The sequence below is a fragment of the Nestor notabilis genome, unplaced genomic scaffold, assembly GCF_000696875.1.
Source record: "Nestor notabilis isolate BGI_N333 unplaced genomic scaffold, ASM69687v1 scaffold35994, whole genome shotgun sequence".
NCBI classification, from domain to species: Eukaryota; Metazoa; Chordata; class Aves; order Psittaciformes; family Psittacidae; genus Nestor; species Nestor notabilis.
Genome location: NW_009925766.1, coordinates 14,878 through 42,830, shown reverse-complemented (window position 1 = coordinate 42,830; position 27,953 = coordinate 14,878). Strand labels below are relative to the sequence as shown.

General features: G+C 36.2%; 1 protein-coding gene across 1 annotated transcript; it reads left to right on the top strand.

Annotated features, from left to right (window-relative positions):
• Positions 1 to 542: 542 nt before the first annotated feature.
• On the top strand, positions 543 to 26,445 carry UHRF1BP1L (UHRF1 binding protein 1-like; the record flags this gene model as incomplete). The annotated part of the gene is made up of 16 exons (XM_010013189.1): positions 543 to 683; positions 1,251 to 1,421; positions 2,601 to 2,781; positions 4,113 to 4,196; positions 7,975 to 8,157; positions 8,260 to 8,378; positions 10,230 to 10,371; positions 11,228 to 11,421; positions 13,391 to 14,883; positions 15,443 to 15,618; positions 16,987 to 17,123; positions 18,684 to 18,834; positions 21,013 to 21,269; positions 23,472 to 23,580; positions 25,278 to 25,447; positions 26,106 to 26,445. Coding segments are annotated over 16 exons (3,834 nt in total), but the record flags the coding sequence as incomplete, so codon positions are not given.
• Positions 26,446 to 27,953: the final 1,508 nt, after the last annotated feature.

Genomic DNA, 27,953 nt, shown 5'->3' with positions numbered 1-27,953 from the left:
AACTGCTTGCTGTGTCTTCTAGAAATCCATGTAAAGATTCGAAGCTTGTGGGGTCTATATGGCATACAATGTACTCAATGTTTAACTTTCTTTTTTAGTTGAAATAAAAAACTCCAAAAACCTCTTTCATCCTGTAGCTTTGTGTCCCTCCCCACTCTTTTCCTATATACTCCGATTTAGCATTTTGAAACTAAAACACACAATCTTCTTTTTTTCTTCTATCAAAAGCAACCTAGTATGCAAGAATTGTAACCTTTATTTTCTTCTAAATATTTGGAATGCTGCTTGTTACCTCTGTTTGCTTGGGACTAGCTTAGCATTTCTCTGACATTCTGGAGGTAGAGAAAAGTATCAAGCCTTTACTTCCAGACAGCTCTAAGTAAAATAACAAGTGACTTGAATTTGTTCTGTTCGTATGACTCTGCATGAAGGCTATATGTGAGCATGTATTTGTGTATATATGTGCAGTTATATACATGCACATGCTTAGGCACAAGTAAACTGTCATATTGCATGAAGGTGTTTTTTTTCTCTCTTTAAAGGTTTTGACTTTTAAAGAAATCAACTGGCAGATGATCAGAATAGAGGCAGATGCAATCCAGAGTTCTAAGCATGAAATCATGAGTGCTCCGGTTCGACTGATTACTAACCAGTCAAAAATTAGGGTCACGCTTAAAAGAAGGGTAAACTTGAAAGTCTTTCATTGTTTTATGAATTAATTTTTAATTATGCTCTTAGTGCATACGTGGACATAGTAGAGGTTTTTAAATTTAGGCCATATAAAATGTAGAATTCCCTGAACTCAATTTTTACTAGCACGTAATTGGTAAGACTGTGGAGTTTACAAGAAATATAGCAGGCAGAATCTGAAGATGCAGATCTTGCACTGGTCCTAGTAATGAAATCATTTGATCTGCAGAGCTTTGTTTATGATGATGCATGTTGTCTTACTTCTCTAGGTTCGCGCAATGTTAACATTACTTACTTTTAGAGAAATGCATCAATTTAATATCTAATGCATTCCAAGCAAATAAAAAGTGGGGTATAAATACACTGTATCTTAGGTACTTTTTAGTTAATGAGAAGAATACAATTTAAAATAAAAAATGTTTGTTATTTATATGAAAGAAATTTGATTGTGGGGGAAGTATAGTTTTGCATTCAACTTTTTTTTTTCCCCTTGTATTTGATTTAAGAAATTTAAGTATTTAATGCACCCATTTTAACTTGATTAAATTTTTATTATACAGTTAAAGGATTGTAATGTAGTGGCATCAAAACTGGTTCTGATTCTGGATGATTTGCTGTGGGTTTTGACTGATTCCCAGTTGAAGGCCATGGTGCAGTATGCCAAATCTCTTAGTGAAGCCATAGAGAAATCAACAGAACAGAGAAAAAGCTTGGCTTCTGAAACAGCACAGGTATGAAAATTGATTCTCACTGTATAATAGGTGTTCTAAAATGCAGCACAGTGTGGTTAGTTGTGTTACTTTATTTTGGAGAATATTCAGTTGCTCATTTTCATTCAGCTGTATATCTTAAATTACATTGGGAATGAATCACAGGAGTATATAACAGACTTGACTTTACAAGATTTTGTGTATTGATGTTAAATTCAGGAAAGAGAAAAGTTGTATTTCTTTATCCATGCACAGAGTATGTAGACTTGTATGTTAACAGTTGATTAACTGTTTAGTACATTTGCTCCCCAAATATTTCCTGGTTATGAATTAATGAAAATAATAATTAAGACACACTAAGGTAACCTTAATGTGGCGATAGATATGCTTACTATAACAACTTAAAGTGCTTGTCCACTTTGTTTTCATGGTACCAAAAAATTAGCTTTTAGTAGGAGCTTTCCATCATGCGGTTCTCATGTTGGTATACCTGGTGAAAAATTCTACGTGTACCATATTTCTGCAGGTGTGGATGTGATATTGATACTGCATGTGAGATAGTCTTACGTAAACCTCGGTTGCTTTTGAGCAAAGCAGACGAGGCCAACTGTGCTCTGTGTGTTGCAAGAGGGACCTCTTCTTGTAAGTGAAAAAGCAGCACAAATTACACTGATAAAAAGTAGTCCTATTAAAACAAAACATAATTTATTATGAAGACTGAGTAAAGTAATTATATGGAATATCTTACAAATGAAGCTAGTGTACTGTAATGGAGAGTTCAGTTCTTACGGTGTTCCTCAATGATTTACATGGGGATTTGATGGTTTAGCTACAATTTAATCATTAGCTATTACTTGAGCAGGGAGCCCAATGAAAAAGAAAATAATGGTTTTATGCAAGTTTAGTTCCCTGAAAAGCTTGCTCAGAAGTTAGAAAAATACCAGTGCTGCAAGTGATGGGTATACAGAAGTGTGGGGGAAGGGGAGAACGGGCATTGCGTCCCTGTGACACTGAGCCATTAGGACATCTTAGGTTTCTTCTAAAACAGCACACTTGGATATCTGTAACAATACAAGGTGAATGCATTTGGTGCAGATTCTTCCTTATTTCAGGGACCCGTTTTGAGTAACGTAAAAGGATATTAATGCTTGAAAGGAAGGATAAACTTTGGAAACTGATATGACTAAATATTTTTTTCAGAGCTCTGCCCCTGCACCCACCTCTCAGCAGGTGAAAACACCCCAGACGGCAGCAGCACTTGATCAAAATGATGCAATAGTAAAATTGTTTAATGATTTTGATGTTAAGGAAACTTCTCATCACTTAGTAATTTCCCATTTGGACCTACATATATGTGATGATATCCATTCTAAAGAAAAAGGTAACTTTCTTTTTAAAGTAACTGTATTCATCTTTAGAAGACATTTTGCAGAATACATTAATGTTAATCAAGAGTCTTTGTTTTAGAAGAATGTTCAGAATTGTCTTCACTCTCTGTAGACAGATTTAAAATCAGCTAGATGCCTTTATCAGAATAACATTTCATTATTAAATGTAAATATTGCAGAATAAATACAGTAAAAACTGTTACGAGTGCTAGTAGCTTCAGTGTTTATTCCATCTTCTAGAAACGGATTCTGTCCAGTCTGATTGTTCCTGCTGTTTTTTTCTTTTGCATTGTATGTTAACTGGGTTTTGAATAATGCAGTGGCAACATTACTGTGGCTTGAAAGGGTCCTATATGATCTGCTTCTGTAATACTCTTATAAAATACAGACTAATAAAACAGCAGTCCTCTTTCTGTTACTAATTTAGAGAATTTGGTATGCTCTGCAGCACATAAAAAGAATGAAACAAGTGTTCTGTGGCCTTATATTTTTGTCTGTGATACTTCAGGGGTTTTTTTGAATGAAAGGCTATTGGATATAGCCATATTTAGAATCAGAAAAAAAAAAGAAGATAAATTACACTTCTTTAATGCCTTCTTAAAGTGATCAGAGAGAATGATGTATCAGTGTATATCCAAGGACCTATCTAGTCACTGAAAAATTTAGAGGCATACAAGGTCTGCTGAAGAAGAGTATGAATAACTTAGGTTACTGTTAGCTATTTCCTTAATTACGGAAAACACTTGCAGGACAGCAGAGCATAAGTTCACTGGCTAGAGATGTGTTATTTTACATGCAGTGTATATACTGCAGTTGTGATTTACCATTTTTAGTGAGATGTCTTTATTAGTCATTTGTTTTTGCCTATGAAGTTTAAATTTAGCAGTGGAAAAATCAGAATAGAGGACTCTCAGAAGACCTCTTCACTGCAATAATATTTGTCAAATAAAATAAATTATATTTAAATTCAGGAGTGCTGTAAATGCTGACTTTGATGCTGATCATAACCATACATTCAGTATAAAAAGTTTTGTTTTAGAAAAACTGCAGTAATATGCATTCAGAGAGTTGTCTTTACTTTTTAATAGTATTGAAACAATACACAAATTGTTAGTAGTGTCTGAGTACAGAACACTGAGTTCAACAAGCTGATATTCAGAAACCAGTGACAACTACCTGTGTGTAAATTTTGAGGGAAGGAATTGAGGTTGTAAGGAGAGTCAGTGAAGGGAGGAAGAAACAGCTGATTTTTAAAGTGCAGCAACATGAGAACTAACATGCTAAATGTAATATCTACAGAGCTGAGTATTGTTTTGTTTTACAGATTCAAATAGACGTGTTACAGGAGGGGCCATGCAGCTTTCCTTCAGCTATTTAACAGTGGACTATTATCCATTTCACAAAGCAGGTATGAAAGTGAGCATTTTGTGAATTATCTGTTAATGTAACTATCTTGAATGCTAAAAATTTGTTTATATATATATTAGGGCATGGATAATAATGTTCTGAGCATTTCAAATATACACCTTTTTATTTCATTCTATATGCAAAACCAACAAAAGCAACAGCCTGGGAACCAGTCTAATTTCTGTGAATGAGCTTTTTAGGCCAAACACTTTTCCTTTTCACTGTTCTGTTTGGTCAACAAAAGAGTGTTTAGACATTTCTGACATGAAAAGAATTCTGTGTTGACAGAGGAAGGCAGTATGGCAGATTGAGAATTCACAAATTGGGTATTTGCAAGAGTCAATCTGTTAGATTTTTTTTTTTTTTCCTGCCCCCCATGTAGACGTCTATCATTTTATATCCATTTCCAAGCAGTGTTTTTGGTTTTATTTTTCTAAAAAGGAATGCCAGTGTGTAGAGGTTCCACCGTATAGGCTTTTGTTAAGGAATTGGTGTTAAACAGATGTTAGCAATTTCCAGAGAAGCATTTCTTACAAATAATTTTAAGAAGTCTAAAAAAATGTAGAAGAGACAAAGTAAGTTTGCTGTTGAATTTGAATTCAAAAGCAGTCCAGTACAGTGGAGGGGCTTTTATCTGGTGGGCAGAGTTGGTTTTGCTTTGTTTTGCATTTTTACTAACACAGACCAGTCATTTTGGAATGATTATCCACACAGATTAAAGATGTGAATTAACCATAGCCTGCCTCATGCCTTTCTTGTCATGGTTGCAGGTGGAATCCTGTAATGTCAATCTGTTTCCTTCATAGGTAGGAAGTGTAATTTTTGCATGTTAAAAAATGTAATTTAGCATAGCTCAAATAAACATAAAAAGCCACAGAAAAAAAAATGCTTAAGAAAAGCAGTTTTCTTTCTTTCTATAGATTGGCCTAATATGTTCTGATAATTGTGGCATTGGTTTCCTGTCCTATAAAGGGGGGGGACCCTATTTTACAGAGGTTTAACACATGCCTGTCTTATAACCCAGCTATGTTTTTCATGTACTGTCACTTCTGGTTCCTACAGTGTCTGAGTGAGGGACCAATCTATCTATAATTTCTGTGAGCTCTCCTCAGAGAAAACTTAGAGAATCAGGGAAATAAACCGATTGCTTCTTTTGAAAGGATTCTTAGCCAGATTGAACCATGCACTGTAGGTTCTTGGATGGGTAGACTACCTAAAAGCACTCAGTTTGCTTCTGTACAAGTAAGTTTAAGTAAAAGAAATTTATGTCTCACTAATAAAGTATGACAAAAAGCTTCCAAAGGTGGTGGTGGTTGATCCAATAGGATGTATGTGTGGAGGGGAAAGGAACATGCCAGAAAGTTTCTTCTTTCACTTTAAGAAGTCCTCATTTTCTCACGGTTTTAGACGAGTGTGGCAGTTCTGTGAGCAAACTATTGTCACAGGGGGGACAGTCCATTTGCTCAAAGTAAAAGGAGCACATATTAATCCCAAAAGTTCAAAGGGAGTTCTCTAGCCATGTAGGTATTGTACCACTATATACAGCTGTATCGGGCTATCAGCTGATATGCAGAGCATTTCTACCCTGAAGTTGAGGTCCTGCAATATTGCATACTGAAGTAAAACACCATATTAATACTTCAGCAGCAAGGAGGTCGCAGCTTCTGTGACCAAACTGTTTTCTGGTTTTTTACCTCTCTAGCCAATGGAATATTTAGGAACAGCTTTTTGGTTTAGTCTTGGACATTGCAGTTAGTCCTGTAGGAAAAAGCCCTCAATGATTGATTATTTTGCAAATCTGCAAAATAATTTGAGTTCTTGGGGGCTGGGGGTTGGTTGTTTTTGTAAAAGACCCTACTTGGCAAGACTTTAAAGGGAGTTTGAGGCATAATTACTGTAGGGTAACCCATTGAAAATTAAGCCTTCCAGCAATAACCTTTCATAATACTTAACAAAAATGAAGCAGGTTATGTGTCCATTGACTGTGATAACCCTAACATAAGCCAGACTTACTGGATGTTGTAAACCTGTCTATGCAGCAATCCATCACTCTAGTAGTCTTCCCAGACCTGCTCACACAGAAGCTTTTATCCAGATCCATTATCTGTGCAGCTGATGTGTTGCTGGATGATGATCAGAGAAAACTGCTTCTTTGCCATGATGCAGGACATTTTGCAGCATAGGAAATTCTTGATCAAGCTGATACATTGAGACAGTATGAGAAATTGGAAAGCATTTTCTTCCTGGGCAACCAGCAATAAATTCAGATATCCACCACAACGTTTCCATGTTAGTCTGCCGTCTAATCCTGACTTGTAAGCACTCAGTGGCTGATGATCTATCCCAAGGTAGAGCTCCATGTGTTCCCACTCATTTTACTGATGGATTAACTCACCTTTCTTGCCTTCTTGGCCAGTGCTTCCCAAAGAGCCTGTGTCCATCCTCTGCAGCATTTTGGTTGTGTGTGCTATCTCGCTATGTCTCTGTGGTCCTACTGAGATCATAGGCCTGCAACTGCATGCAGATCTCTAATTCCTCCTGGTCCTACGTGTTCCTCATGCTGCATGTGTTAGTGTGCAAGCACTTCAGAGAGGCGCCTACCCACACTGGCTTCCGAGAAGGGGTAGGAGAGCTTTTCTTATTATACTGCAGTCCTGTAGGTACTTCTGTGTTTATGTGCATATGCTTGGGATGACCCACTTCAGCCCTGTTTTGGAGAATCCTGGCTTCATCGACTTGATTTTAATGTATCTTTGCCCTCTTGTGTGCACTCATTTTTTTTTTTTTTTTCTTCCCTTCTGTGTTCCTTTCTCTTCTTCTTTAGCTAGAAGGATGTGAATAACCACCAAAAGGCTGTGAGGCAGGAGGGTGGGGAAAAAATGTCATCTCTTGTGATGGGCTCCTCCCTCTTAGTTTCTTCCATGCTGAAATCTTTTCATTTATGCTTGAAATCACATTTTTTCCCAAAGCAATTACCTCTTTTAATTAGCTACTCATCCCCAGTGTAAGTACCCAAAACCTTATTAAGTCTCAAATAAATTAAGTTTTCACACGGTAGTATTTGGAGAGTGATGTGTGACTTGATAGAAGTTATTTGTAGTGCATCCTTAGTATCAAACACATTAGTAGACTGTCTTTACAGGGACTGTTTGAAGAGGTCTGAATTTCTTTCAGAGGTTTAAGTGCCTAACCAACACGTTAGGAATAAAAGAATTTCTACTGGGCTTGATTTTTAAGGCTGTGTGTGGTGCAGAAGTGATCGAAATTACCTTCTTGTTTGTGTGCCATAGAGAGAGGTGCTAGAGAGCCAACAGAAAAGAATACCTTTCTGGAAAGGGACAAGGAACTTCTTAGAACACAGTTCTGGCAGGAAAGATAAGCTTGGAAAAAGTGAGCATGAGAACGTTGTTCTGTTACTTGCTGTCACTTTTTTCTTTAAATGAAACTTTTTTTTTTTTGCATATTCTCATGTATGACATTAATGTGTCATCAAATTTCTCTGAACTGAAATACTCAGTGCTGTTTTGAACATTAGTTAATGGTATTAAAAAACAGGTGGCAATATTAAATTGTTTTCTGAGTGATTTTGTGAAGCAGTGAGATGTGTTTTTATATAATATATAAACTTCTGGTTTAATGTCTGTTATGAATTTTGTTCAATAATTACAGCATGTAATAAGATTGTATTTTGAAGAAGAATTGTGAAATAGTGGAAACTTATCTAGTTAAAAGCAAACTTTCAAATGAGTCAATATTTCCCATATTCCTCATATTCGCAGGAGACAGCTGTGATCACTGGATGCATTATAGTGATGCCACTAAAACCAGAAGTGGGTGGGCCAAAGAATTATTAAATGAATTCAAAAGCAATGTTGAATTACTTAAGCAGGCTGTGAAGGACCAAGTTATAGATTCTCCTCCCAAATCACCACCTGCTGTCTCCCCTCAGAACCTACAAACAGGTACTTTGTTTGCATCAATACTGCTCCAATTTCATGAAATGTTATAACTATTATAAAAAAGACTGTTCTTCTCAATGATTCCATCACTATTCTTTCCTACAGGCAAGGAACAGATACCGAAAGGAACATCTAGGGCTTCCTCTGTATCTTCTCAACAACCAAAGGGCAAACTGATGTCTAGTCCTATTGTGGTTAGACTTGCAGATTTCAATATATATCAGGTACATTTTTCCAAGTTAGTAAAACTGGGGCTACTTTGCCCTTGATTGTTAAATAACTATGTTTTTTTTAAGGGGCAAATCTGAAGCCCATTGAAATTAACAGAAGTCTTTTCATTCATTATTGGATTAGACCTTTATGGTCCTGCTTCTGCTTTGTTAAAATTGGAGGTTATTTTTTTATTGACTTTATGTTAGATGATACCCAATTACAGTTATATTTCAGATCCAAATTCTTCCCAAATTCTGACATTTGGAATTTCATCTTTTCATTGTACTGTGTTAGGTACCCAATATTTTAATATGTGGTTTTGTATTTCATACTTTTCTTATTGTTACCTTTTTCAAAGGACATGGGTTTTTTTTAGATGTTAAATTAAGAGGTTTTTAAAATTTTTCTCAAGCCTTTCCCTCCCTCAGTGATATTTTGAATAGGCATTTTAACTGCTCTGCCCCCTATTCCCCACTTGTTTGAGTGAGTACTTTTATTTGCCAGTTGTGGTCCAGATTCACTCTTTCATACAGTCAGGAGGCAACTGGAATAGAGAAGGACTATATCTGTAAGGCAGAATGGTAGTGATATAGGAGGATCTACCCTAAATTTCAGGTTCTAACAAAAATGCTGGTGTGTGACATTAGTCATTGTGACTTCTACTTGTTCTTGTTCCAGTTTTCAATGCTTTTTGGCCATATTGCTTCTGGTAGAGTAGGAGGTTGCAGCTTGCTGCCAGGAGCCTTCATCTGGGTTTGAAGTGGTTTTGTATTATTTTGTACTGTTGTTGCTTTCAGTTGCCTTCTACTCTTAATATACTTGTCTCCTTCTTCAATACATATCTCATCATCCTCCCTACATAAATATATTTTCAATTTTTTAAATTTTCATTATTTCTATACAATTTACAAAAAGATGTTTTTCTAAATAGATTTGTTATTACTTGAATTTTTTGTGTGTTAATATAGAGATGTTTGCAGCTTAAAAACAATTACATGGAGTGAAGCAGACTTATAAAGGTTATATATTCATTATTTCCAGTGAAACTCATACAAATAGACATCATCATACAATCAGTATTAATATGTTGTCAAATTCCAAAGTAGCAGTCTGACCTACTAAGTGTTGGATGAGACAGCTTTTTTTTGACAACATACTTTTTAAACTAGGGTACATTCCAAGAAATTAAAGGTCAAATATATATCAAAAGGTGATCTCTTTTTTGTCTAATAATTTTACACTGGAAGGAAACAGAAGTGAAGGATTACTGTTCTATAGTGTCTTGATTCTCCTGTTAAGCAGACCTCTGGGCATAGCCAAGCATACAAATCTCTGTCAGGTGCACGCTGAACACCTTGTTTAGCAGTATACAGTCAAGAGTGGGCTCATGTACTGGAATCTGTCCTTATGATAGAACAAGCACTTCCTAACATTGATATAATAAACCTACCTAGCTATCTATCCCCTATCATCTAGATATAGGATCCTTGAGGAAAGACAGTGTGCAAATATACCATGTCCAAGCATAATTGCTTAGGTAGGAGCTTTAGTGTTTGCAATAAAGATACCAGATCATTTTAGCCTTTTACTGAACTCCTTTGAAAGTGACCTGCTGCCTCCTGCCTCACATGAAGGTGATCTGGTACCGTTCATGCTGTATAGTTTTCTTGTAAAACTGTTCTATGTGGATTGCTTCTACTATAAGGCAACTAGGTCATTCTCATAGCACTTTGTGTAGTTGAAATTCTACATCTGAGAGCAATGGAATGTTACCCTTTTAGGGGCATGTCTTGGAACTACAAATGCTTAATGATTCATAAAAATGTAATGTACTAATGAAATTAATCTTTTATCTTTTACAGGTTTCAACAGCAGACCAGTGTCGTTCTTCCCCTAAAGCTCTGATCTCTTGCAATAAAAAGTCACTTTATCTTCCACCGGAAATGCCAGCTATTCATATTGAATTCACTGAGTATTACTACCCAGATGGAAAGGACTTTCCTAGTAAGAAGTTCAGTTTTTTGGTTTGGGGTCATTTTTTGTGGTTTTGTTGTTGTTGTTGTTTTGAGGGGGGTGGGGATGGGTTTGTGGTTTTTTGGTGTTTGTTTGTTTGTTTGGTTTTTTTACTGTACCATAAGTTTTGTGTGTTACTTTCACCTTTATGAAGCTTAATACTGGTTTCAGGTTGACAACTGGAAATAGGTAATGGCTTTCTTAAATGGAAAGAGTGCAACACTGCTCCATTTGCACAGTCCTTGCCCCTGGTAATCTCCTATAGTACTGTTTTTTTGCAAATATGGCTTTTATGTCAGAAAACACAGCATTTTAATGACACATAAATTATTCATTCTTCAACATACATGTCTTGTTTCTGCAGTTGCACTGTCTAGCTACAGAAAAGAATTCAATGGCTACATAAAAGAACTCAAACTATTGCAGTAGTATTTACGATGCAATGCGGATCTGATGGAGTTGTTTTTATTAATGTGTTATGGGGTTGTCCCTGTTATACATACAGAAATGTCAGTGGATTTCTTGAGAATGGGACTTGAGGACAGCAGATCTCCTTCGTCCTGACCTCTGTAATAAGGACATTCTCCCTCTCTCCTCAGACTTCATTCTATTCTAATATTAGGTTTTACATTCAGAAATTCAATTGCTTTGAGTGAGAAATAATCATTACTTTAGGTATCCCCTAACAATTTATTCATCCTTGAGACCGAAGGAGTGGGTTTTCATTCTTTCTTTAACGTAAAATAGCAGTGAAAATGTAAGTCTGCACTCGTTTTAAAAAAAAAATAAAATCCACCTCCTAAACATTTTACTTATTTTCATGATTTTGTTTTGTTTTCTCTTTCAGTTCCATGTCCAAATTTGTACGGCCAGCTGAATGCTTTACAGTTCACCCTGGATGAGAGAAGTATTCTTTGGCTAAATCAGTTTGTGTTGGATTTGAAACAGAGTCTTATTCAGTTCATGGCCATGTACAAGTTAAATGATAATTCAAAATCAGATGAGCATGTTGATGTTAGAGTTGATGGCTTAATGTTAAAGGTATGCTGTCATTGAGAAGGGGTTTTGTGGTTACTTGGAAGAAAATACTTTCTGTCTTATTCTGAAAAGCTGTTAGAAAAGCAGCTTAATGAAAACATGGACAAATAAATGAACAAGCAATCCATGCCATAAGTAATGTTCCTCTGGAAAACTATGCCGAATATGATGGTTCGAATATAGACACGTGTCCTACATACTACTTCATCTATGTCCTAGGGATATTTTGACTTTGTATTGAAGACCTGAATGGGAGTATTAACAGATTATTTCACTGTGTTCAATGAAGCTGACGTAGCAGAAGAAAGAAAAATGAACACTGAAGTAAAAATAACTAACACATTCGCACTCAGTTAATGCAAGGGCCCACTCTTGTTCTTCTGTTTGTAGTATATAAAAAACTTTTGTCTTGCTGCTGAATGCTTGGAGTAAAACAAGCAGTTCCTCTGAAGGTTTATTTGCTTCTCCAAACCCCATTCTCACCATTTTCTGTTTCACGCTGGTCCTTGGCTGTATTGGCTGTAGCTCAGGTACAAAAGTTCTCTGTATGTTTATTCCAGAGGAGTGGCACTCGTTAATACATTGGAACATCAGATTTTTGATTCCCTTGTCTTCTCCTTCTTTGGAGGAGAAGGATTATTGAGCAGACTAATTCCTTCCCCCTCTCCCCCCCTCCCTTTTTTTCCTTTTTTTTTTTTTTTTTTTTGTTTTGCATTGGGCGTTTTTTTCCGAGGTTCAGAGGTAAACAAAACAAGTCTCTTTGGTGCCTGCATGAGAGGTTTCAAGGGTTTTAAAGTCAGCATATGGAGAGACAGTTGTCTTTCTAAGGGTTTAGGTATATATTTAATAGAACTTTAAAAGGGCATTGTTTGTACTGAATGGAAACAGTTATTGAAAGCTAACAACCAGGCAGCTGCAAGTACAGACTGATCTAATAGTGAATTATGGTATATGAATAGCCCACTAAATTAAGATAAAAGCATTCTCAAGTCCATCAAACATTGATTCACATTAATTATTTCATCCCTGTATTAACGGCATTACTTTTATTCTAGCAATTTATGAATCTTTCGTTACTGTTGTGCTTTGATGTTTACAGATCTCACAGTTACTATATAGTTACGTATTTGGTTCTTTTGTTCTGAGTCCTTTTATTTACATGAAGAAACTTCATCACTCCCATATTTGAGTGCCTTTAGGATGACTTTTTTTATTCTGATCTTTCTAGATTCAGCATGGAGATGTTGTGACAGAAGGGAGTGTCACTGATCTGAGATAAACTAATGTGGCCAAGGTCCATGTTAACAACAACAGATACAGGATTTGAAATAAAATACCTATTTCCTTTAAAACTTGTGCTAAAGATAGTCCAGTTAAATCCAGCCTACTGAACTGTTTTATTTTTTTAGGAGTTGGAGTATATTTTTATGCTGGAAAAAAATATTATTATCAGATAATGGTCACAAAATACCTATTTTGTATTCTGCAATGTTAGGAATATTAGCTGTGATAGCACATGTAATTGTTTTATTGTATCTTAACATAAAAAATAGTGTAGTGAAAAATCCTCTTTAACACTTCAGCTTGAAAAAAACATAATTATAATTTGGAGTTCAAAGTTGTAAATGCTTGAAACACTTGCAGAAACTTTCTGCCAAGCTGTTTCTGTGTTGAAGAATTGAGGCAGTTCAGTCTAATATAACAGACCTAAATCTAAATTCTTCAGACAAGAGAAGCCCGAGACCCTTACGTTTTTGTACAAATACCGAGTATTAAATGACACAGATCCTTCAGAAAAAAAGAGGAAGCACAAACGATAATTTGTGAGCCTGTGTTAGTATACTTGAGTTCTCATAAAATTATAATTATATTCCTTTATTTTAGCTGTCATGGCTATTATCTTGTTTCTTTAATTGTATACCTGCTTAATCTACATATTTCTAACTAGAAAAAATATATTTCTCTCTTGTAGTTCATAATCCCATCTGAAAACAAACCTGAAATTCATAAAGATCAACCTCATGCACTTTCTATTCAAAGTTCAGAGATGATTGCTACGAATACAAGATACTCACCAAACTGCAGACACTCTGATCTTGAAGCTTTGTTTCAGAACTTCAAAGACTGTGAATTTTTCAGTAGAACTTTCACCACTTTTCCCAAGTCCCAGAAGAATTTTAATCTTTTGCATCCAATTTTCCAGAGACATGCTCATGAACAAGATACTAAAATGCATGATGTTTATAAAGGTTATATCATACCACAGTTAAATAAATATGCATTAAAGACATCTGCAGCTACTGATGTTTGGGCCTTGCATTTTTCCCAGTTCTGGATAGATTATGAAGGAACAAAAAGTGGGAAAGGCCGACCAATAAGCTTTGTGGACTCGTTTCCACTTTCACTTTGGATTTGCCAACCAATAAGGTTTGCAAAGTCACAAAAAGAGCTTTTATCCCATGATCAGACAGCTTTGAACATTCCAAAAAGTGAATCTAGTGATCTTGCTAATAGACTGCAACGTAATAAACTTCTTAAGGAATATTACAGCACTGAGACAGAGCCCTTGACCAATGGCATTCAAATGTTAGACACTTCAGGAGTGCTTTCTGAAAGTTCTTCCACAGATGCAGATGTACATGTCCTAGTCCATGTTCAAAAACATGTAAGCATGCAGATCAATCATTACCAGTACCTTTTTTTGCTGTTTCTCCATGAATCTCTTGTATTGCTCCTGGAAAACTTAAGAAATGATGTAGAAGCAGTGACAGGAAAACCTGCAAAGCAAACAGATGTCTGCATTGGGATCCTACTTAAAAGTGCAGAAGTAGCCTTACTACTCCATCCAGTGACTCAGGGAAACCCTTGTAAATCTCCAGTTGTGGAAGAAGGAAGTCCTGTGGCATCAGAACTCTCCCCTGTGGGAAATGAGGAAGCTCTCACTTCAGAGAATAAATTAGTTGGCAATAAGATAGTGCAAGCTGGTATTACTGATTTTGATTATGTAAATGCCTGCAAGCCTTTGAATGCTGAAGTTAATAAAGGAATTCTAATAGATCCTGTTTTGTTTAAATCAGACAGTAATATGGACTTTCAGAAAGGAACATCATTTTCAGATGATGCATCAGATAAAGGTTTAGGAGATACAAGTGAAGGAGCAAGCAGTGGACTTTTTAGTAGAAGTGATTCAGAGGAGGTCTGTGGACCTCTGAGTGAGAAAAGTAGCTTGCATCCTAAAGATTCAACATCCATCTTAAATAAGAGAGAAGATTCTACTGAATTTTTCATTGATAAAGAGGATGACAAAAACATATTCTCAAATAAGTTAAATGAACAGGAAGGCACAACTGAAGGCTGCCCTAACCAAGTCACTGACTTGGAAACAGAAACTGCCTTAGAAACTGAAGAATTTGAAATCAACAAAGTGACTTCAATTAGAATGTTTGCATCCCAGTCTTCATCAAGGTATAGAAGACTTAATACTAATTCAATTTGCCTACTATTTGAAAATACTTATAAATTTTGTTGGCTGTGTACTTTTAGTAATGGTCAACAGAAGTGAACATCTAGTAGATAAAAAATTTAAAAATCTAAAGATAAAAGATATGCAATATCCAGCATTCAGTGAAAACTAAAATGAACTGTTAGCTAATTGATCTGAACTATTTACTTCTGGTTTAAATGTTATGAAATATGTATTGAGAAAAGTACTGACACATATTTACAGGAATGTGTGTTATTTCTGTGCTTGTCTCTCTCTTGCCAAAGGATGATTGAATAAACAGATTTTTTTCTTTTATATCTTGCCTGGTTGAGAGAAATTTAAAAAAAACAAACCCAAAGAAAAACACCCAAAACCAAAACACCAACCAAAAAAAACCCCAAACCAAACCAAAAACCCAAACAAAAACCAAACAAAAACCAACCCCCTGCGCCCCCCCCAAAAAAAAGCCCAAGAAAACAATTTCTCTGTACTTCCTTTAATTTGAAATAATAATTTCCTAATATCTTTATATTTAAAAAGTGCAAAGCCTAAGGAACGCTGCCCGTCCAACCTCCCTGCATTCTCTGTTTCTTACAAGAATATGAAGAGAAGTCCATCACAAGTCTCTCTGGACACCATCTCTATTGATAGTATGATGCTAGAAGATCATTTGGTGGAGAGTGACGGAAGTGACAGCCAAAGCTTTCTGGAGAAAGGTGAGTAGGTTTAACAAAATATTTTTAATAATACATGAAAATGTCATCTGTTATTAAAATAGCACTCGAAAGGATTGTAGTGCAGCAAATCCTGGATACTTTCCAGCATTATTTCTGTTACCTTCTCCAGCTGGTAGTATCAAGTATATTCACAGCACATTATTTCAAGGGAAAGTAGAAAGGTGTGCTACTTAAGTAGTGCTACTTAATTTTAACACTAGTTAGTTCTCCTCTCTTGAGGAGAGTAAAAGCATTGTAGTGCTACATTGCAACTCTGAATTAAGCAGCACTGTTCTCTGCTTTGCTTAAAAGCTATTGCTTTGGCTGTGTTCACAGGTTTGTGCCCTGAATGTGTTATGCTCAAAGTGGTAAAGAACCTTTAATTTTAAAAATAGGTGAAAAAGAAATGGATTTTCACTAATACTTATCATGCTAATTACCAAACAGGTAGATTGGTAGTCTCCTTGCAGCTTATTCATTATGGAGCTGTTCTTAGCTATTGACTGTCCAACAGCAGGTATTTGTCCAATTTTTGCTCATCTGTGCAGTAATGTGTGGTGCTGGTCTGAGGGAGGAATTCAGGCATATGGCAGTTTCGTCTACATAGTCTGTAATGTTGTGGACTTAAGCAATTGTAATGATTGAGTAGCTCTCTAGGAAAACTGATTAAATAATTTTCTAATGTCAGGAAATGCAATAAGACTATATTGGTACCTCTTCTCTGATAAATTTTACTTCCAATAAAGAATGACTTTTTTTTTTTTTCTTTTCAGTCTAGGGCAATAATGAGAATACTACTTCACTTGCAAACCTGTTATATATTTGGATTGTAGGAGTATTCCTGCATGTGCTTATGTGGGAGTATGCTACAAAATAACCTTTATATGGGGTTTTTTTTTAGCTTGTTAAACAATATTTAACTGTAGATTAAGTCTGCATGCTTTCTAGTTGTCAGGGAAACACTACCATGATCACTCTAATGAAAGTATATACAGCTTATTTCTCTAAACATAAACCCACAAACATTTGCTTTAAAGGCACTGTGAAGTGTTTTATATACATGGCTGGATCAAGTTTATATTTGATTTGGAAGACTAAAAAAGGCCTTTCACAAGTTTTTCAATAATGCATGGTTTTGTCACTATATCCCGCCTTACTTGCATATGATCTAGAACTTTGAACTCTCTGTAAGAGGCACGGGTTTGGCAGATCAATCATAAATATTTGTTTAATAAGCCATTCAACTCATCTTAAAGAGTGAGCTAATGTATGCACACGGTAACAGACACTGACTTTATTCTTGATGCAGGAGTGATTCAGGTTTTGCTATGCTAACTTTGTGGTTTTTTTCTGATACATATACGGAAGGTATTACAGCCACAAACTATCAAAGCCCGTCAGAAAATGCTCATGAAGGAGGCACAGTGATTGAAAATTGTGATGGCTCATCTCCAGATGCTGTGAGCGCTGCTTCAGAGAATGCCCATGAGCCTAGTGAAGAAATGGTAATAGTGTTGAATTCCATTAGAATACATGCTTCAGCAAATTAAGCCTCTAGATAGAGGTACAATGAATGCTTTTATAGGTGATTTTTCAAGTAATTTTGGTAGCTTTGTTAGTGCATTATGTAAGCCTATAGGTGTAGTGCACTTGTATTAAATACAAATGAAGATTACAGTCGAAGTTACACTGAGTATGGTATTCTCTGTCCTTGTTATCTCCTCTATAGCCACTGTTGATAAGTGACAGTAACCACTTAAAAATGTCACAAAATATTTCTGCTTTAGTACCTAGCACTATTTTGTAATATTGTCATGTTCTTTTATTCTTGATTGAATACAGTATTTAAAATGAGCTTTTTAACATTATTATGTATAGATAAAGTACCAAAACTCTGATGTCTCTTACCTGGAGATGTTTCATTAGCACTGGTAGCATTCTGTAGTATTTGCAAATAGGAGCAAAACCAGCTGCCCTACTCGATCAGATCAGGGATGCCTCTTGTCTAGGATTATGTCAGGATAATTCCCAGTATTTACAGAAATGTGTAGAGATTCCCTCCCTGACACACTATGCAGTGTCCAGTTTTTTCCATCTGCCTATCTATTTATTCATTGCTGATCTTTGCCATAACCAATGCTTCTTAAATTGTATTTTGTATTAGTTAAGGTCATGGACTAGAAACCTAAGAATTTCATTTTACTGAAATTTGTTGTGTTCTTGCTGATGTTCATGTAATCCTACCTTTGCTTTAAAATACTTGTGAATCATATTAATTAAAAAAAAAAAAAATGAAAAAAAGCAGCTCACTAAAATGATTGGTTACTTTTAAATACATTTTCAATCATCTGTGGATAGAGGTAACATGGAAAAATCGGATTCATTCAAACTGTTATGCAAATGCATGTTGGCATGTTTTTTTCTACTTGCAGAATATAACTAAAGTAATTTTAGTAGTATTAATGATGACGGACATATATCTTCTCATACCAAAGCTGACTTTTGAAATTGGCTCCTACTTTTCCTTTTTTTTTTTTTTTTTTTTTTTTTAAAGATGCTGCAATCCAATAGAGGAGAGAGAGCTGACTACTATGCTGACAGCCAAAGTTTAGTAGCCTGTCCTGGTTCTCTTTAACCTGCTCTGATTCAGCACCACAAATGCTTGGTTGTGCTTATAATATGCATAAAGTTGAATGCAGCCTTAGAAAAATTCAGGTGTCACATAGGTCACAAACTTCTTTGTGAGGAAAGAGTTTCCTCTGCTTCCTTTGGAGTGAGGAAAATGCCTCACTTTTGTGGCTTTTCTGGCCAATTCTGAATTGGTATCAGTGGGTTATAAATACAAGCATCCGTTTTTGGACAGATAGTTGAGCATCCTGTTGTCAAGCCAGTGGGTACAAAAAGAAATGAAGAAATGAGAAAACTTTGCTTTTCTGTGAGCAAGGGTTATGGATACAAAGATTCTTTTCCTTTTGTGGAGAAAAGGTTTAGAAAGAACTTAACCCGATAACCACTGTAAATTCAATTTATACTCTTAAACTGTTTTATCTTGATTTTGTTGGCAGATGTCTGTTGTGGTTTTTCAAATATTTGGTATTAATGGTGAAATTGACATCAGAGGTGAAGACACAGAAATATGCCTACAGGTCAATCAAGTGATACCAAATCAATTGGGAAATATCAGTGTTCGGCACTATCTTTGCAACAGAACTGTTGGTAAGAACTAACAATGACATCTGAGTATTGTGAAACTCAAGCTGGAAACGTTTCTTCTCAGTAAACAAAAACACAGTAGTAGCCTTAGAGCGCAAAAACAGTTTTATGTTAGTACAATAGCATCCTTTTTATGCTGGTTTAGAATATCTACTCTGATTTCTTTCCTGATTGCCATACATTAAAAGGGAAGGAAATAAAAATGGAACTCTGGTACTCTGGATAAAAACTTGCATTCCATTGAATTCTCGTCATTAGTTTGCTCTTTTTAAAATCAAATAAATTGCATTATGTTATGTTACTGTTTTATGAAGATAGAACTCCCTTACTGACACTTTGCTTAAATGTACCTTGGTTTGAAGGTCTAGATCTTTTCTTCATGATCTATTTCTCTAGATTCATTTAACACCCACAGTTTAAACAGATTTATAATCTGTGGTTTAAGAAAACTTAAAAATTGACTCTGTGCTAGGAAGGATGAGCTGTGAGGACAGCCCTTTTTGGGGGGCTTTGGGTGTTGTGGGTTTTTTTTTTGGTGGTTCTTTCGTTTTTTTCCTTTTTTTTTTTAATGCTTGATAGGAACAGAGGGTGTAGTCTCATGCAGATATTTGCACTAGATCAACCAGTGTGTTGTCAAAGTTTTTCCTGGGCATGAGTCTGTATACGTTCTCTGCCAGAAAACCTAGTTCACATGCTGTGAGGTTTTTTCCTTGGCACAATGTATTAGCATGCCGCTTCATGCCACAGTTTGCTTTGCTCCCCTCTGCCAGCCTTCCGCATGGATTGCTGGATGCCAGCTCTGTTGCACTGTAGGGTTTCTGGGGCAGATCCCTGATGCACCTGCTTCCTGCTTCTGGTTTCTCTCCTTTCCCAGGAAATAGCTATAGCAGCTGTTGGCTGCCATTTATTTCCAGCCTTCCAGGAGCAGGATTTTCTTCAGGAAGCTGTACGTGATGGTACAGCCTCTGATGCCCTATCTAAAAAACCCATTTACTGGTAAGCTGAGCAGTTGCCAGCAGCTGCTGCCTGTTGCATGATGTTGCAGTTGAATTCAGGCATCTGAAGGCAAGAAGGAGGTCCAGCAGGGAAGACTCATGGCTGACCTTCAGTTTATATGGCAGGCAGACTAATTTCTGGTTATCTGTCACATCCCCTGTAAAACCAAGAGGGAGTAGCTAGTAAGAACATGCCACCTTCCTGCTCTCATGTGTATCTAAGACTAGAACCTGCTTCCTCCAGTTCAGCTGATTGAGACACTTGTGCATTGGCTGATTATTTTATGGACAGAAAGTTGTAATACGATTGGAATTTCCAAATACTTCCACTTCATCTCTCTTCCTTTCTCTTTCTGGGTGGTATATGGATGGATAGGCCAACAATGCACTTTTTGTACATTGCTGGTCACTCCCATTCTGTAACGTACATTTTTTTTACTCTCTACTGTTTTCTTCTTTCCACTGTAGGGCTGTGTTTCTATACTGAGTCAGGCATCTTCTGCGGGCACTGCTCTTCCCCATCTCCCACATTTATTCTAATAGAAGAACTAAGGGAGAAAATAGTTAAATCCAGAGGATCAAGGTTGGGAAAAAGCTTGGGAATTAGATCAAAAGAAACAATTTAAATGAGTTAAAAAAAAAATACAACTAAAAGAACCAGTAAGCAAAAAGAAAATATCCCAGTAAAAACAACCTCTGCCCCAGACACTTTAATAAAACTTACTCAAGTGCTGAATTAACATTTGTAATTAGTAAACTGAGGAACCATGCAAAAAAAATTGAATACTCAAGAACTTGAATCCTTAAGTGTTAATGTTGTGATCAGTTCTTACAGCATTGCAATTAACGGTATACTAATGATACTTTTAAAAAATATGTTCACATGCTGCAAATGTCTTTAACAGGATACCTAAGTATATCTATAGAGACTTGATAGTAAAAAATTTGAGAGAATTAAAACAAACCATGTTTCTTGGTTAAAAGTCTGCTTCCCTCAGGAAAGGGCAATGTTTAAATTAGCTTAGAAACTTAGAAAAAAGCTTAGAAACTGCTGTAATTTGTGGATACTACTTCTAAAATACTTTTGGAAAATCAGTTGGACAGTAGAGGTAGAAGTAATTGCATCATGATTACTTTTTTGTGCATCGCAAAATTTTAAATCAAATTTGTTTTCCTTTTGCAACAGGTTCTGATTGTAAATCTGTGGCTGGACCAGTTAATTCATCACCTGAGATTAGTTTGAGATGGGAAAGTGGGCCTAGTGCTGTCATACATTCTCTGCTGTCTGTAAAAAATGGTTTTCTTCAATGTCACGTAGAGAACTTCAGTGCTGAATTTCTAACATCTTCCCTCACAAACATTCAGCATTTTCTAGAAGATGAAACTGTCGCAGAAGTGATGCCTATGAAGATAAAAGTTTCTAATGCAAGGATTAATTTAAAAGTATGTTAACAATGAGCCATTTGGCTGCTCTAAAAAAACTGCGTTCTTGTTTCTTGATGATAAACTACTGATGTGGATATAGTTAAGTTCAAAGAAACTGCTGTTGTGCTCTGGAACATCTTTAGATAACACTAAAACAATTTAAAAATCCATAGATTTGGTTAGCTCTGTGGTATGTCTAGAGGTGAATTCTCCACATGACCAAGCTATTTATATGAATTAATATTTTATACTTTTTTAATACTTATTTTCTCCAATCCCAGTCTCTTTTGTAGAATTACTGTCTGGGAGCTTTATAGGTAAGGTATACCAACTTCCTAGAGGCACAATGTGGGTTTTTCTGGTTGGGCTTCTTTTGCTTAGCACAATAATGGTTTCCTAATTACAAAACACAGATTTTAGAGGTGAATTCTCTCCTGCTTAGAGGATCATTCTTTCAATCAGTACAAAAGAAGGAAAAAGGTTACAGGCATTCCAGTTCAAACCACATGAATACTGTTTCTTAGAAGCCACATTTCATTTTCTGGTCTACCTAGAAACAGGTACTAAATAATGCAAGTTCTTCTCACCACTGTAGCATAAAGTAGTAACATTAAGAGGGCACTCCTGCGCAAGTCTCTGAGGGGATTTTCTTTCAGACATTTAAAGGAGATGGTAAGTTCTGTGCTGCACAGCCATTGACTATAAAGATATGGACTTTTTTTTTTGGGGGGGGGTGAGGGGGAAGCTCACAACAAAACCCCAAGCAAAAGTAAAGGTAAGATAATTATAACATCGTTTTGTGAATTAATAATCACCCATATATATAAACTTTAAATAAATTGGGGACTGGAACAGCAGCTCCAGTTCTGCCACTGGGGCTAAGGCCTTGATTCTGCTAAGGTTGTTCTTGACTCGAAGGGCAATCATTATCTCTGCAGTGTTTTACTCAAAGTGCATCAGTATTCCCTCCCTCTGTGATGCAGCTTTTCTATTACTGAGGATCCTTAGGCACTCCTTAAGGGCTGTTTCTACTACAGGAGTAGGACAAGCATTTTTTGTAATAGCTGTGGATCTGTTCCTCACATTTCAATGTATCACAAACATGAGTGGTTGCAAAAAGGGAAGTCTTAACATATAGTGATTTAAATTTAAAAATGGACTGTCCTGATTTATTGGCAAGAAGGCAGATTTAATCAAAATATTATTGAGAAAGCAGCTGTTAAGGTGAGGTATACATTAATAAATGAGCAATAGGAGTCTGCTTGGCAGTGAAAGCCCTGAAGTGCTTGCTCAGCAGTGCACACGAGTCACAGTGAAGTTGCTCGTGATGGTTGACAGACTGCAAATTTGACATACAGATGATTCATTTCTATCTAGTTGCTGGGTAGTAATGAGTGAGAGGGTATGTTCATAGGTTATGCTGTGTTGCCTATTCAATATGCTGTTGAGATTCTAAGAAATTCTGTATTTCTTCTGCATGAGACTTGATGCAGTGTGTTGCATTGGGTGTAGCTGGAATTTAAGAAAGGTCATTTTATTCTTTGCGGTTTTCTACTGCAATCTCAGTGCAGTTTCAAGAAACTGTGGCAGTTATATCTCAACAGCTCCGTCACTACATGCCTTATACTGGTGTACAGTTTCTGATTGTACTGGCTGTGTTATTCTGCGTGACAGGGATAATGAACTATTAAGACTTCCTGGGGAGACCCCAAAAGAAATAATTTGTGAAGTTTCTCTTCTGTTGAGTACAGTAATGTAACTGAACTGCAGCTGGCGCCATGCCAAACTAAATTCTAAAAAGACAAAATCCGCTCAAGAATGATAGCTGTACCCATTCAGTCTTTAAATAGTTCAAGAGAAAATCAGATACTGCCTAGTGCAGGCTTCTTATCTCTGACTCTGAGAGCTCCTGAGTTAAGAATGTCTTGGGTTGGGGTATAATCTTATTGAGATGTCTTTGAAAATACTTTGAAGTGTAGTCAGACAGTATGTATTGAGTTCAGCAGAATTACTCCAGAGATAAATTTGGGCCTTTAATATGATCCCTGGGGAAAAAAAAATGGAGCAAAAGTTTCGTGGTGAATTCCATTAGAAAATTCTACTCTGAAGTAGTTTCAAGTTTCATTAAATCCACTTTTAAATCAAGATGTTTAATTGAACATCTTGATTAGCTATTTTTATATCCCAGTAAACTCATTTTTGAATACTTACATTTTTTAGGATGACAGTCCACGTGAAAATCTCAAGGCATCTGAGCTGGTACCCATAAAACTACATATTGACATACTCTGGATAGAAAGAAATGATGATGGCTCTTTTCTCATTAGAGGTTTGTATGTTCCTGCACCTTGATATCTCAATATTACAATGTAATTATGATGAAAACTGTTTTTATTTTTGTTTACCTTTGTGCAAATATGTGGCTAATAATGAAAAGTTATCTAATGATAGTTTGTGAAAGTTGTGTTGCCGTATGGTTTAATTCTAAGTGTAGTCACATAGAGGACCCAGTATTCCAGCTGTGGTCTCACTGGTACTGAGCATAGGGGAATAATAACTTCCCTCATCTTGGTAGCTATAGCTTTGCTAGTACAGCCTGTATGTGCCTGGTCTTCGCTTTCAGAGCTTACTGCTGACTTAAGATGAATATTCTCCTTGACCAAGGCCTACAGCACATTTCCTGCACTTTTGCTTTCTGTCCAGTTGGCCTCCAACTGGTAGTGGAGCAAGAGTTTTATTTACTCCCAGCTGCAGGACTTCACACTGGCTTCAGCTGAACTTCATGAGGCTCCAGTCAGCCTGTTTCTCCAGCCTGTCTAGGGTCCTCTGAAGAACAACCTTGCCCCTCTCAGTGTTTCAGTTATCCTTCCATTTGGTATTGTTCACAAAATTGCAGAGGGTGCACCCATCCTTTTATTCAGGTCCTGAATGTATTAATCCAACAATATGGAATGTATTGTATGACTTGAGGAAGAGGAGGCTGCAGGGTGGTCTTAATAGCCCCTTCACCTACCTGATGGAAAGGTATAGCGAAGGTGGACCAGACTTCTTGGAGGTATGCTGTGGCACGATTTGCTTGTATTTTAATGTCTCTATATTATCTAATACATTGTTTGAGTGTTTAAAGATGTCAGTGCACTTTGGTTATCTTTTTATACTAAACATTGGAAGAAATAGTAATTTAGTAAGAAAATACATAGTTTCAAGGTTTCTTTCAGCTCATATTTTTTTTCCTTTTTCGCTGAAGTACTTTGATCCCTATTCTTGTCATGGACTGCTCAGGTACAGTTACTTCAAAGGCATAGGTCAAATGCTATCTGCACTGCAGTGATTTGTGTATCTGCAGTGCTACAATTTTGAGTCCTCACGTGTGTGTGTGGTGGGAGAAGGGGGTTATGAACAGAAACCTCTTGTTCAAGAGGAAATATTTAAAAAAGAAAAACCCAACCCAGAGTATTTTTTTGGCTACCAAGAACCATGACCCTCATTTTTTCCTTTGGTGTACAGCAGATTATTTTCACAGATGTTACAGTCCACTTCAGTTGTAAATGCTACAGAGTTCCTTTAATGCCAAGTCATTTAAGTTATTTTCTAATTTAAAAACTCGATCCTGCAGGTTTATCTCACTACATCTTCAAATATAAATCCAGTCTTCAGATCTGATTTGGACCTAGAGACAGTATATTAATAGCAATATTAATAGTTCTCAAACTTCTGATTACTCAGAATGCATATTCTGTGGTGATTGTACTGGTCAGTATAAAAATGTGATAATTTTCTTCAAGCTGGAAGCTACATATTGCTTCTTCTCATGCCTCCTTTTCTTTCTCTTTTCCTCCAGAAGGGTATGAAGTATTTATTATTATTTTTTTTAATTTTGTTCTTAAATTTGACTTTGGGAGGTAAATATAAATGTACTTAATATTACAAGTGTATTTGTTTAGTTGGTTTTAATTTTGTGCTGCTGAGAATCAAAGACAACAAAAACCCCTAAGCACCACTTTTAAGTGTCTTTCTGTGATACAGACAATCAAACAGTGAATGATGTGTCAAAGATGAAGAATTCAGGTAGTTCCTTGCAGCAAGCAGGTGGACCTGCTGGACATAAAACACAGGACCAAGCCACGCAGACTACTTGTGAAATTCCCAGATCTCCTAAATCAAGGAGGGATTCAGCTGACTTCCTTAAAAAGGAGGTATTAAGAATTGCTTGTAACACTCACCCTCGCGCGTCCCACTCTCCCTGACTATCTTACAATCATTAATCATTATAATTTTTAGATCATCTATTGATGGGCTTGGGGCTTACTTCTGCTTAGAAATCTGAGGTGGAAAATATGAATTATGGATATTATAGTATGGCTCAGTACTTAGGCATGCAAAATAAATATAATACTGCTTTCTAAGTATCATAGACTGATTTTTCTCCTTTACATCAGAGTACAACACAGCTGCTAAATACAAAGGACTAGGTTGTTAAATCAGATTTGTACTTACCTCTCAATCATACCTGGATTTTGAATTGATGATGACCCCACACATCAATTTGGCTTTTTTTCCCTTCCACTGGGTAGGAATCCATTACTAGAGCTCAGAACCTGGTGACATTTCCACTCCACTCCAGAATGGAAGTGGTATAGCTAGAACATAGGGTATCTTGCCTTTCAAGGTAACTGCATCAACTGTCTCTGTGTCCTTCAATCATTGACTGGGAATCAGTCGCAATTGACTTGGCCCCAACAAGTCTGTACTTAGCAATGAATGTGAGCGCATGGTATTGTAAAAGTTTCTGTAATGGAAAACGTCAGAATGCAGGAATACTAATAAGGCTCTTTTTTAACATGATTGTTTCAGCTTATAGAAGAAAATGAATGTCTCAAACAGGAACTAGCCAAAGCCAAAATGGCTCTTGCTGAGATCCAAATGGAAAAAGATGCTCTGCTTCATCGTATAAAGAAGATGAATGTTGATCATCAGTAGGAGAGTGTTCTATTGGTGCAAGGCATCATCAACAGAACTCCAGGTGATGCTGGCATCTAAAATACTGTTTGTAAATTGCTGGAAGACATGGTTTGGTTTTGTCACAGATAAAGTTTTCTCATTATGAACAAAATGTTTGTGAACTAGTTACTATTCTGAAATTATTGTTAAACATTGCAACTATTTTCAGCCCATTTTAAACTGAAATGACTTTGGAAAAATCAGTTTATACTGTATTTTATATATTTACTGAAGACAAAAGATCATATAATCCAGTTTTAATATTATCAACGGAGGTGTTATTTTTAAGATGTTTTCTGAAAAGTGGATGGCTTGGCAGTGAAAGAACATGCCTAGGTGCATTACAGAGTAAAATGTACCATGCCGCATTAACAACTGTAACTCTGTTTGTTAAGGTTATGTTGTTTTATTATTACCAAAAGGGGTCTGTACAGGAGGTTACACTTGCACTGTGATGATATGGGCTAGATTGTCTACAATAGTATAGCTACTGAAAATTAAAATACAAGCCCTAACCTGACCCTAAATTCAGCGTAATTTGCCCAGAGAGTTCCATATACCCTTTCCATGTGGACTCCTAAAATACCACAGTAAATGCTGGAGAATTTAAATAAAAGGGCATACTACTGGACTTTCTTTCTGCATGAAGGTCCACTTGTATATGTACAACTGATGCAATTTAGATATTCACACCTGGGTTTTTTCCTCTCTCCGAGATGAGGATTCAGCCCTGCAATAGGATCCAGCCCTTTGTGAAAGGTGAGCTTAGAGCCATTTTGCATGCATGTCTGACGTCAGCACAACTCATCAGACATGCCCAAGGATTTGGTCCAGTGTATTTAAATATATAATGTCAATGCTTGTGTGTGTGTGTGTGGAATCCTACAAGGATTCTTTAGTTGTGTATTGCTTTTTTTGATAAAAAAGCTGTAGAGAATCATTTAATTACCCAATGAAATTGTGAGATTACATGAAATGTAATTACACAGTTTAAATCATGGGTGATTTGTACAAATTGAACAATAATTTTCAGCTAAAAACTGGTACAGATGAATAAATAAAAAAAAGCACAGCACTGTAAAATAGAGAATATAAAAGTGTGCTTTAAATAATATAGGAAACAACATACAAAACCATACATGCCTGTAAGATTGGTTTTGCTAGAAGTAAAAAATGTCTGAATAATTTAACTAGTGACCTTGAACCTGACAACTGAAAATCTTTCAATTGCTACCACAATTGTTTCTGTTCCATGGGATATTTGAGGGAAGTTTTGCTTGTAGATACGCAGACCCAATCTCAAAAAGTATTTAGTATCCTGTGGTTTGACTTTGCATATTCAGGCTGTCAAACTAGTTTTAATTAAAGTGGTTTCCATTAAAACTTTTTGGAGGACACACAATTTACATTGCTGAAAATAGTTATTGAAAGTATGTAGATTTTAATCAAGAACTCCGTGGAAAAACTGGTTCAGGCACTATTTTAAAGCCGGCCTTATAAAACTCCAGTTGAAACTTCCTTTAATGCCCATGGAAATTTTTATCTTCTTATTCTGAATAAGATGAAAAAATACACATACAACTGTTTCTAATAGAGAAGCTAATAACTATTTATATTTCAAAAGGTATTCAAGACAACACAGTATTAAATAGAGTAGGCCAGTTTCACACAAACATAATGTTGGATTCAGGGGAGGAGTTC